This window comes from Onthophagus taurus, chromosome 2 (assembly GCF_036711975.1).
Source record: "Onthophagus taurus isolate NC chromosome 2, IU_Otau_3.0, whole genome shotgun sequence".
In the NCBI taxonomy this organism is placed as follows: domain Eukaryota; kingdom Metazoa; phylum Arthropoda; class Insecta; order Coleoptera; family Scarabaeidae; genus Onthophagus; species Onthophagus taurus.
The window spans coordinates 6,420,438-6,432,307 of NC_091967.1; the positions used below are offsets into that span (position 1 = coordinate 6,420,438).

At 31.6% G+C, this 11,870-nt stretch overlaps 2 protein-coding genes across 3 annotated transcripts; both read right to left on the reverse strand.

The window, feature by feature from the left end:
* Positions 1-2,270: 2,270 nt before the first annotated feature.
* LOC111427184 (phosphatidylinositide phosphatase spermathreecae) lies at positions 2,271-9,431 on the reverse strand. Of its 2 annotated transcripts, XM_023062184.2 has the most exons (14): positions 9,235-9,431; positions 8,519-9,150; positions 8,289-8,458; positions 8,058-8,230; positions 7,808-8,000; positions 7,648-7,756; positions 7,529-7,585; positions 7,313-7,474; positions 5,539-5,609; positions 5,038-5,259; positions 4,682-4,740; positions 4,140-4,625; positions 3,873-4,088; positions 2,271-3,664 (listed from the first exon to the last, which is right to left on the reverse strand). In XM_023062184.2, the coding sequence occupies exons 1-14, from the start codon at positions 9,329-9,331 to the stop codon at positions 2,811-2,813; spliced, it is 3,501 nt and encodes a 1,166-aa protein (XP_022917952.1). In that variant the 5' UTR covers positions 9,332-9,431; the 3' UTR covers positions 2,271-2,810. The 2 variants fall into 2 exon arrangements, with proteins under 2 accessions (XP_022917952.1, XP_022917953.1); XM_023062185.2 differs by lacking the exon at positions 5,038-5,259.
* A 1,227-nt stretch (positions 9,432-10,658) lies between these two features.
* LOC111427502 (Ubiquitin-like domain-containing C-terminal domain phosphatase 1) lies at positions 10,659-11,818 on the reverse strand. Its single transcript, XM_023062676.2, has one exon. It carries the CDS (start codon positions 11,691-11,693, stop codon positions 10,734-10,736), a length of 960 nt encoding a protein of 319 aa, XP_022918444.1. The 5' UTR covers positions 11,694-11,818; the 3' UTR covers positions 10,659-10,733.
* Positions 11,819-11,870: the final 52 nt, after the last annotated feature.

Consider the following 11,870-nt stretch of genomic DNA (forward strand, 5'->3'; position numbering starts at 1 on the left):
TTAAAATTTAAAATTGATTTTATACTGCACACAAAATTACGATGTTGTAATGTGTTAACACGTTGTTGTGAAGGGTGGCAGCGGTCGAGCTGTTAATGACTTAAATTACTTTGATTACGGTATAATTACTTAATCTTCTATAGCGATCCCTATTTCGTCCCACGCCAGCTCGTTTATTAAACATTTTTCTTTGGCATAACATTTACATAATTAAAACTTTGCGTTAGTAATATTAAAAAAGTCTTTTCGGCGAAATTTTTTCGCGCGAGGTTTTTCACTTTCTTCACCTCTTTCAAAATACTTATTTTTGTCATAAAAAGGGAATGTGGAACGAAATGAGAGTAGGAATTGGCGCGAAATGCCAGTCGTTTCTCCCCCTCAACGGAATCACTGAAATTTCATAACGCTCCTAATGCCCTGTAACGCATAGAGAGGGAATTGTAAAATCGATATGCAGCGCCTGCAAATACTTCAATAAAACGTTATTGAAATTAGTACTCTAAAAATAAGACATCACAAAGTTTTTTATCATTGAAATATAAATTTGAATATAATATAATAATATCAAAAATATTTTCTGATGTTATAAGTTGGATGTGATAGAATTGAAGTATTATTATATAAGGTGGTACGGTAAAATTCTAAGATTCTACAAATCCTAAAGAATTTCGTTCCTTAACAATCTGGCAACCAGAATGAGCAGCAAAAGAATCAGAGATGGACACTGGGGATAATCCGCAGAGATAACTTTGTAAGTTCTACCTTTCCCGATAGCTTTATGTAACAATATCTATAAATAAGACAAAAGCCATGACATTCGCCAAGAAACCAATCAGGTGCAAATTGGTTGAAAGATGTTTGAAAGAAAAATACTGAGGAAAATCTTTGGTCCTGTAAAGAAGAATGAGACACGGAGATGGCGATACAACGTGGAACTTAACCATCTGTTCAAGAAAGCCCCTGTCTCAGAATTCACCATTTTGCAAGAACTGCAATGGGCTGGTCATGTGAACAAAATAAGCAAGGATAAAATGCGAAAAGGCTCTTAGGCAGCAGAATGTAGGAAGACCACGAGGGAGGCAACAAAAATGATGACAGGACGAAGTGAAAGAGGCTGCGCAACGACTCATAACGTCAGAACCTGAAAGAGAATAGCTCTTGACGGTAGTGTTAAAGACAAAAGATAAAGCAGGCCAAGACTCAATTTAAGCTGAAGGCCATTGGAAAAAAAGATAATAACTACGTGCACAGATTTCAAACTTACAACATAGAAGCTTTCACAATAACAAAAGCCTTCATCGCATTTCTCCGAACCTAACTACATGCTCAAAACTATATATTTCGGGAAAAATCGCTTGCCACCCAACCCTAACAACCAAATGAGCTTGTAGCAACGCCACAAAGAGGCTAATATCCCACTTACAATACTGCTGGGTAAATATAACTGGAGATATCCCAGAAAGAGTATAAACCAACAACAACGTCCGGGAAAAGTCGAATTTCCAGAATATTTCCAAACCGAAACATCATTTCATGTTTTTACTGCGTAGTCAAATATAAGGGAAGTGCAGATGTTGCTTTGGAGTGCAAATCTCTACGAAAAAATCAAAGTGAAGGGTTCTAGAAAAAAAATACTTCACGGAAACTGCCGTTTAACTACGAATTGCATATATTTTGTACAAATTTCACAAATATGGTGGTTATTTTAGTACCAAACTACAAGAATTTATATTTATTAAAGCGATAAAAAGGTTGAGTACCTTTACCTTTATATGATTGGAAATAAACAATATAATTTTTTTAATATGCGTTTATTTCAATTTCTAAGTGTTACATTGTACAAATAACACGACTAAAAGTTAAATTTCCGGTTGTGTTATTAACACGATTTTTGGTAAATAGCTATACAAAGCTTTTTTGCGACTATTTCATCAAAACTAACTAAATCTACCCAGAGTATAATTGACATTATCACCTTTTGAATTCATTTAATACTCTACTGACCAACGTGTTTTATTATCAACAGAAATAGTCATGTAAATTTAGTATTTGCAAATTTCAACAATGTTTACATGGTTATTACTATTTTATTCAAATTGACATTAAACTGTAATAATTTAAATGTAGTACATAATTTTATCATAATAAAAGCGATGAAATTTATTAATTAAAGCTTTTCTAATTAATACCTGAAAAATAACGAATTACATGTATAATACTTATATGGGTTTTAATTCAATTTAAGTACAGCCACACAGTAAAATATTAAATTGGTTGCGGGAAAAGGTTTTATTTTTTTTTTTTTTGTAGTTTCGGTTTGATACATGGACCCGGATATTACAGCTGTTACTTTTTTATTGCTATTAGGCCTTCTAGCAAATGCTATGCTGACCTACATTTTCATAAATACTTGTTAAATAGAAGAATATTTTTAGACATCCATTCTAAACTATTGACTATACTGTTTATATTTTAATACGTTAATAAATAATAATAAATAAGTTGAGGGGCAAGGTTGCTCAAATTATTAATAATTGCTAAATTAATAAGTTTTTAGTGACGAAACATTAACAAATTTAATTTATTATTACCACCCAGCAACTTATTTTATGCGTTTAAATTTTAACAATAATAATTTAACAAATTGTAACATTTTTAATTGATTACTCGTTTATTTAAAAAGATTGTGCTAAGATTCGTTTTAATTTTTAATTCGTAATAAATAGAATAAACAGTTGTATAGCGACTGTTATGACTGATGAAATTAATAAACATCACCTAAAATTAAATACTTTTAAAATAAAAATAAATTATAAAGCAATCAATCTAGTTCGGCTATTTTTCCATTTTTCTAGTAACATTCGATGTTCTTCGAGTTCTTTTTCAGTAACATGCTTAACACCCATTTTTCGAGGATCGAGATTAGCACCAAGATTTTGTACTCCCTTCGCCAGCTTAGTTAACGGCGATACAAGTCCTTTGGTAACGTTTGCAACGGGACTGGTTAGATTGGTAAGTTTATTTTTTAAAGCAGACTCGCTTTGCGATTGCGAAATATTTAAAGTTATATCTTGTTCGGAATTGGAGCGCTTTTCAAACTTACACTCGCCTCCCATATATCCCGAAATCGGTTCAGGATAAGATTGATCTACATACTCACTGTTTTCTACTTCCCCCGATGAATGACTCAACTTTCGATCCAACTTTAAATTGGTCGGGCGTTTCTCAGTTTCTTCCGAGATATGAATTTCGGGAGTTTTATTCGAAGAAATTAGTTGTTTGGAATTATCGAAAGATAATTCTTTAGCTTTTTTTTCTAATGATGAAGATTGAGCATCTGAAGAACCCATTAATATTCCAACCCCGGGAATATGAGAATCTGGGACCTCTGTTAATTTAGCATCTATTATTTGAGAGTCTTCCGTGATTTCAACACCTTGTTCGATATTTTGGAAACCCGGAAATGCATCATATGGACTACTACACGCCGTACCAACAACTTCCTTCGGTTGAAAAATGTTATCATCGTATTCTTCGTCTGATTCGCTGGAAGTCTCGTTTTGTTTTGGGTGGCCAATTTCAAATTTCGGTTGTTTTTTGAACGAGGGGCCAAACTTATTTAATTTGGAAAATTGGTGTGACATGTTTGTTAAAGCTTTAGAACCTAAAATTGTAGTGAAAAAATTGTGGTGAATGATCTAATTATTTTTTAATTTCAAAACATATATTTTGGGACAAACAAAAAAATTTGATATAAAATTACCGATGGTTCGCCAATATAATAAATCAGGTCTTACACTGTTTTGGACAATGTGATTCTCCTAATAAGCCATAAAAAAATTATAATAAACAAAACCAATTAAATTGCAAACCTGCATTTTTTAACGTTGCCAGTTGTGTTTCAGACACATTTCTGGTAAGCCGTGGAAGCCCAATAACATCAAGATACATTTGTCTTATGGTTTTGCTTTCGTTATACACCTTAGATTTCCTTCTATCCAATCTTTTTTGTTGTACATAACGCACATTATTTATTCCAGCAACCTCCAAAGCTACCATAAACGCCTCACAAATTGCTTTAAGCGATTCTAGAGAGCATAAAATTAACTATAACACCTAATATTTATTTTAAAACGAACCTATTTGTTCTTCTTCGTTTCTAACAAGCACAATCATATTATTGAAAAACCTCAAATTTGTAGATCGAAACATATGGTAATAACCGATTACATCATTAACCTTGTAATTTATTCTAATGGAAAAATGGCTCTTAGAACTTTTAAACAAAGAAGTGATATAATCAGGAATTCCGCTTTCTATCAATGTAATATCACTTAAAGGAACTCTTTGGTAATTGGTAACTTTATCAACCTGGTCATCGTAATCGGCGACCAAATACGAATCTTTGGTTAAAATCAAAATGGTGTCCATTTCGGATTCGCTGGGATCTCCAACAACGGGATCTGCGTTTATTAAACCCCAAGTCCCTTGCACAAATTCCGGATTATTTATGAACATCTTTTTACAATCCTCAATTAACCATTTAACACGCTCAGCTGTCGCTAAATTATCTTCCTCAAACTGGTGGCGTTGTTCATCCAAAATGTTTTCAGTTACGGGATTTCCTATAAATAATTTTAACATATATTTATGTACACATATACATTAATTTATTAAGTACCTAACATAAGATCTATCGTTCCTTGACGAGTTGAATCTTTAAAACGGCTCAAATAATACCTAGAAGAAACGGCTTTAGATACTAGCCAACATAACGTTTTAATAAATTTTAAATAAAGTTAGTTTCATTGACTCGCATATTATTTAGCATGAATAAAAAGCCAAACACAAAAAAAAACTCCATTGAAAATTTATTTATTGTGATACGTTCAAAAACAGATAAGGTTAAAAAATATGAGGACAATAAACCAGGATGATAGGAACCATAATTACATAATTTATCACGGAAGGAAAACCTGGGACAAGTGTGTGTATTAGAAATGATAAAACTTTAAGTTGCTCTTCTGTGCCACTGACCTAAACATGTAATACAAAGCGTTCGCGAGCTCAAACTCCTGCGCTAATGCTAGGTGAGGCAAGTACGCCGGATTTGCGACGGGCAATATTTCGTTCGCGATGTTGCCAATTGTGTTTAAGTGCGACCAGGTGTCCAGGATGTCTGATTCAGTCACTGCATTACCCTGAATCAGATCGAGACAACACTGGCGGAGAGAATCCGTAAAATGACACTTGTAGTATCTATGGGATATATCCTATTTAGCAGTCTAATTGAAATGATAAAAGTAACATTGTAAGGAATAAACAATTCAATTAAGTGAACGACTTAATCAGTTCACTCACTCATTTGAAACACTTTTAAGATGTTAAATTGAAAAAAATTACTTCTGTAAGTTATATTTATAAGAATTGCTTACAATGTTAAGACAACAATAAAACATCGCACTCAATAAAATAATATAAAGATATTGGATATGGTCTGATCCTACGGAATGAAATATTAAGAGTTAAAAATCTTACCTGTTTGCTGAATTCATTCCATCCTTCATAATTCCAGCTAATTTGCGTTCACCAGTTCTTGTGTAATCGCCCTATAATAAATATTAACACATTAATTGATTATATCTACATAGTTGTACAAGATGAAACAAGTTCATTAATTTAAAATTAAATTTAGTAATACAGTTATCAAACATCGATGTTGACCTTGATAGAAATAAAACCCCACATAACCCTATTTACTATAGATCCGAAGCAAAAAGACAAGCCAAGTGTATAAAGACGTTGAGGAGCCACAATAACGTGTTTACCGTATTTTTGAAAGTCTTGCAAGAATATTTTGATCACCAGCCCAAGACTCATCACCAATAATGACACATTCAAGAATAGGAAGAACAAACCGAGTCAATCCTTTTTTGAGTTCTAAGCAAATTCACGGCGAAATAACAGCTCAATTAAGTATTAAAATATCAACCCGAACCAACAGACGTCGACTAATGGAAAGTGGACTCCGTGGATGCATTGCAAGGAAAAAGCCACATGTATCGAATAAGAATTTAAAGCGTCGAATTCAGTTTGCAAAGGAACACATCGAAAAACAATTAGAATTTTGAAAAAACATACTATGGAGCGATGAATCAAAGTTTAACTTGTTTGGATCAGATGGTAAAAAATATGTACGACGCCCCCCAAACAAGGAATTAGACCCTCGCTATACTTTAAAGACCGTAAAGCATGGTGAAAGAAATATTATGGTTTGGGCTGCATTTTTGTGGTTTGGTGTGGGTCCTATTCGTCGGATAACTCAACGAATGGACCAACATTTATACAAAGACATGGTGAATACAATGAAGCCATTTGCGGACGAATATATGCCTGTTCCATTCATTTTTATACAGGATAACGATCCAAAGTATACTGCTAGAAGCGTTAAAACATGGTTTTCTGCCGAAAACGTTAACGTTTTGGATAGGCCAGCCCAGAGTCCCGACTTGAAAACCTCTAGGCAGATGTTGAATGGGCTCTGGAAAAGAAAATAAACAAAAATGCTGATGATTTCTTCAAAAGCAGAATATTCCAATCGAACGATGTCAGCATTTTGTAGCTAGTCTTCCTCAAAGGTGCAAAAACGTACTTAAATTAAGGAGTTATAATAGATAAGATAGATAATATAGATAATAATTTTCTATTTATCCTATTAGTTATCCTTATATTATATTTCAATGGAAATTTACATTTAAAACGTTGTTAATTAATTAATTGTTAATTTATAAAAAAAACTTAGTGTCCTTAATTAGTTGTCCAAATTAAAATAGCCAATATGTATTTATTTTATTTTTTAAGGTGCGAATTATGTATTATTTTCGTTTTTGTGTCAATAATTACATGAATTATAAGATAATAAACAGCATTGTTTTCATTCAAGAAATCGAATAAAGCAGTTTAATAAAAAAACTCAACATTTTAGAATAAAAAATACTGTCTCTAAGTATATGACCACCACTGTATTTCTGTAGGCTGACTTGTAACTCGAATAAAATCCGGTTCGATCGGCAAGACGGCGCGCCGCGGCGGCGGAGCCTACTGGTGAGTTAACCATAGAAATAACCTCAACTTAAGTTAACCCGGTTTGATAAATTGAGTTGACCCATCTCTAATCACCTTGTCTATTTCTAATAAAATGAATGATGGATGGGTGATATTTCTTTTTTAAATGCAGTTTGGTCTACTTTTAACACCACATATAATCCCAGCTTTTACAAAGCCTTTATTTTATTACAAAAATATTACACACCTTTAAAGCGTTAGTTCCTGCATATTGTTTACTTATAATATCACCATTATTAGCCCATAACAATTGGAAGGTACTTTTAATTGTATCAGGAATATTTCCATCAGGCGTAATTAAACCCAATTTACAAAATTGCATTTCCATAACTGCTTTACCTAAAGCCGTCTGAAATCAACAATAAATTTCATTTATATAAATTTAAAAAAAAGAAATATTTACTTGTACAACATTTGTCCTATCCAAACAATCAATACAATTTGTTCTAAAAACTCCAACCTTAAATAAAATTCGTTAAAGTAAATTAATTTTATTGTTATATTAAATAATAAATACACAACCTGTGAACATATATGACCTTGTCTATCCCTCCAACAATAATTCATATCTTTTAGAAGATCTGCAATACTATTAATTAATATTGAAACATTTTCGAAATGCATTCCACGACTATAAAATATAATTATTAGAGGATTTAATGATTTATTAAAAAAATGTTACCAATATTCGTGAAAATCAAAGGTAACATAAGTGAGGTAGGGACTATTGTACTGGAAAATTTGATGCGAATAAGCATCCCAAATTATTTTTTCTTTACCACTTTGATCAACTAAATTAATAATACAAACTGGACCATATGTCTGTATCTCATTAGTAAAGTGTTTTTCGAAAGCTATTTTCGTTTCAGATTCATCTAAAAAAAATCATAAAATAATTTACTTCCGATTAATTAAACAAAAATAAATTTAACCCTTATCCAATTTAGGTGGTGGCCTGTATTTATAACCAGGTTGAGACCAATAAACCGGAACTGACCCACGAACTTGAACGAAAGAGACTTCATGATGGTGATATTGAATCAATTGTTCGGTTTCTACATAATTTGCACATTCTCCATCTTCATCAACACCTCTTCTCTTATACCTTAATTTATTACACAAAATATTATGGCATACATGTTTTAAATTAACAAAATTATTACCTTGTTCCAGCCCTATATCGACTCCTACGCGAAATAATACTCAAAGTAAATATTTCATACTTAGGACTAGTTTTAACACCCCTATAATCATTATCAACTTCTACTTTGCAATGTTCAATTTGAATATAACCTTGGATTATTGGTAAAATCCATGGATCTGCTAAAGGATTCTAAAATTTTATTAAACGTGGTATTTTATAAAAAAAAAATTTTAAATTGAGGAAATTTACATTTAGTTCAATTAATTCATTCAGCATGTATTTATTCCAAAAGAATTTATCATTTACAGTTCTCCATAAAGCTTCTTTATTAAATTCCCCACTTTTCTCTAAAGTACACAATCTTTGTAAAGAACTGGTAATGTCACATGTATAAGAATAATAAAACGAATCTGTATCAGTAAAAATCTTTTGAAATTCCTCCAAAATTGATTTTTCAAATCGTTCTTTATCTTTAATATCTCGTTTTAAGGTAGAAGAAACAGACATAGCAGCAGCAGCTTGTTGTGTTGTGTTTTTAATCGCATTACCAGCATTTTTTAATGTGCCAATAGTCTTTGAAAGAGAAACAGTTTTTGGTATATCAAATAAAGGAGCTATCTGAGTAGAACTTTTCTTTGTTGGGCCAATGTTGTGTTTTTTACACGGTTGCAAGTTGACATCAGAATTTTCAGGACCAATTTTTAGGAATGTTATAGATTTGATTTTTAACACTTCATCAGTTCCATGTAAATAACCCACACTCACAGAATCTTTTATAAGTAACAACCGAGCATCAAACACTGGATGGTGCTCCACTTTCCCAATTAATCCATCACATACTCCTAAACAAACAGGATCCTCTAATGTAGCCAATTCCCATGCTAAAAAGAAAGTTAGTTTTATTGTAGTTATATAAAAAGGGGATTTAGTTGGTGATTTAGAAATGAGGGATTATGGTTAGGTACCTGATTTAGGAATAAAAAGTCCTGTATGTCGATCCCACCAAAGGCTATTGTTCCCTTTAACGAAAATATAAAAATCCGGTGTACGAAAGACTTCCATCCTTCACCTGGCCAATAAACGAAAAAAAAATTGCGAACTGGTTTGTTGTAATTTACACATTATACATCTGTCAAATTCGAATCAATTGTTGCCATTTCATAAACTGAAACTGGAACAGGTTAGGCAACTCTAAATACACGTTACGTATAAAAACAAACAATCAATTTACGGGCGCATGTCCGATTGATCAGATTACGAATATGTTTTATTCATGTTTCTATTTATAAGTAGAACTTATAAAATAGATTTGAAATAAAAAATAGTAGTTATCAACAATTATTTGAAAATGTGTTTATAGCCATATTTAGCTATTACTGGAATGTGTAAGGGAGGTTGCCTAAAATCAGTAAAACGCATAAAATGACACTTTAATATAAAATCTTAATTCTTTTATATTATGGGATTATGGCAATGTAAATGGTAACAGGAAGGACAGTTGTTGCAGGATGTTGAGAATAGTCACTATGAGTTTGTTGCCAAGAGATACGCGAAATTCTCTATTCATAGATATCTTTGAAGATACAACATCCCAGATGCTGCATCCCAGATTATCTATTGAGAGAACGTTTTCGTTGTTTACCAATAAAGCGTTCTTCAACCAAGAATGAATTTACAATCACAACAATCATCATTATTAGTTTTATGAGAATATGTAGGATCTGATAAGTTTGCAAAACAATTATTATTCATATTTAATTTTTTTTTAATTTTATTTAGGATGAAAATGAAAAATCAATTGACGTTAAATTAATAGATTGGCAATTCATCAGATTAAACTCACCGCTTTTTGATTTTTCATACTTTTTCTATATCATAGCTACAAAAGAAATTCTTGAAAATGACCAATTTTATTTCAATTTGTATTACCACTGTTTGTCAGAAAGAATTAGGGAGTTGGGAAGCAATCCAATGAAAGTGTATCCTCAAACAGTATTTTGAGAACATTGGAAAAAATTTTCTCTTTTTGGTCTAACCATGAGTTTTTGCATGGTAAAATCTCTCCTTTTTGAAATTGATGAAATTCCTGATGAAGTGTATTCAACAGACGCTTCCACTGATTTATATTGCCAAGTTACAAAAAATCAGGATGAATATATCACCAGAATGAAAATCTTGACGCAATATTTCATTGAAAAGGGATTATTGTAGTTTTTATTTTAATATTTTAAATAAAAATAAATTTTATTATTTTTAATGATGTTATACTTAAATACTTACCCTAAAATAACTGGTTTAGTACACTATATCAAAATAAAATAAAAAACACTCAACATTAATAACTTATTTAAATTTAAAGTGTTCTGTAACAAAATTTAAACAATCATGATTGAGAAGAGGATATCTTAAATAAATTTATTAGCTTAAAATGCTACAAAATTCCATTAAAAACTAAATTAAATAATCAGTCACTCCTCTTTTTAGGTTTATACTTTTCCCAATGCCTATGGTTAACACAGGTGAAGTCATTACAATGCGCAGCAAGATCCTTTAAATACCTTGTTAAATTCAATAGTTCCTTATCTTTATCTCTGTTTAAATGGGCCTGTCTAAACGGACGAATCTTTAGTCCGTTTTTAGGATTCATAATGAAATTTCTTCTAACATCATCAAACATAATGGTGTTTTTGCTGTTGTATTGGTCAAATTTTCCCCAAATAACTCCCAAAGGTTTTACATTTAACACTCCATATTTTGGAATATGGACTGATATCATAGCAAGTGAGTCTAAATAAAACATGATTTTATAATTCGTGTTTGATGTTACTCCTAAAAGTTTCATTTTCTCCTCGATCCATTTCATTCCAGTTGCGGACCAAATTACTATGTCATAATCATCATAAGCTGCAGTTAAAAATTCGTGTAAATAAGGTCTCATTAATTCAGCTCCTGTTTCGGCAGAAGATTTATGATCAAATAATGTATAATCAATATCTAAAACAAGCAGTTTTTTCCCATTTCTAGGTTGATTAATCATGTTAATGTTATAATCTTTAATCCTTTTCTGAACTTTAGCCAGGTATACTTCCTGATTCTCAATGGCAACCTCTTCGTCTTCAATATCCAAGTCATTAACAACTTCGGACATGCCTTCTGGAGCTTTATTCACATCTTCTATGTCGGCTTCCAAAGACCCCATCATCATTAATTTAAATCCAGGTTTTAAATTTAAGTGTGATATCCTACAGTCATCTCCGGGAGGCTTCCCCTTGTGTTTCAAATTCAACAATTTTTGTCTATCAGGTCTAACACCAGTGTGTTTGTGAATGCAATTCTTCAAATCGGATATTGAATCGTTTTCGCAGACCTCTACATCGTATTCTTTTCCACCCCACTTTACTATTATCTTCACATTAACCTCCATTGTATTTTATTTTTTTGTAACGATTTATTTGGATAAAAATTTGTAATTTAATCGGATTTGCCGAAAGAATTGAAAGTTAAATATTTTAATAGAAAATTGACAGTTTACTTACTTGTGCGATTGGTAGTATTGGAATTGAATTATGTCAAATAGTTTAACTTTAAATTAAAAGATGGA

Bases quoted from the DNA above. Each gene is read 5' to 3' on its own strand.
- LOC111427184 (XM_023062184.2), bottom strand. From the start codon at position 9,331: ATGGAAGTCTTTCGTACACCGGATTTTTATATTTTCGTTAAAGGGAAC. The intron at 5,260-5,538 runs GTAAGATTTTTA...TATATCCCATAG, and splicing joins GGAATGAATTCAGCAAACAG to ATACTACAAGTGTCATTTTA. The intron at 4,626-4,681 runs GTACTTAATAAA...AATTATTTATAG, and splicing joins AACGATAGATCTTATGTTAG to GAAATCCCGTAACTGAAAAC.
- LOC111427502 (XM_023062676.2), bottom strand. From the start codon at position 11,693: ATGGAGGTTAATGTGAAGATAATAGTAAAGTGGGGTGGAAAAGAATAC.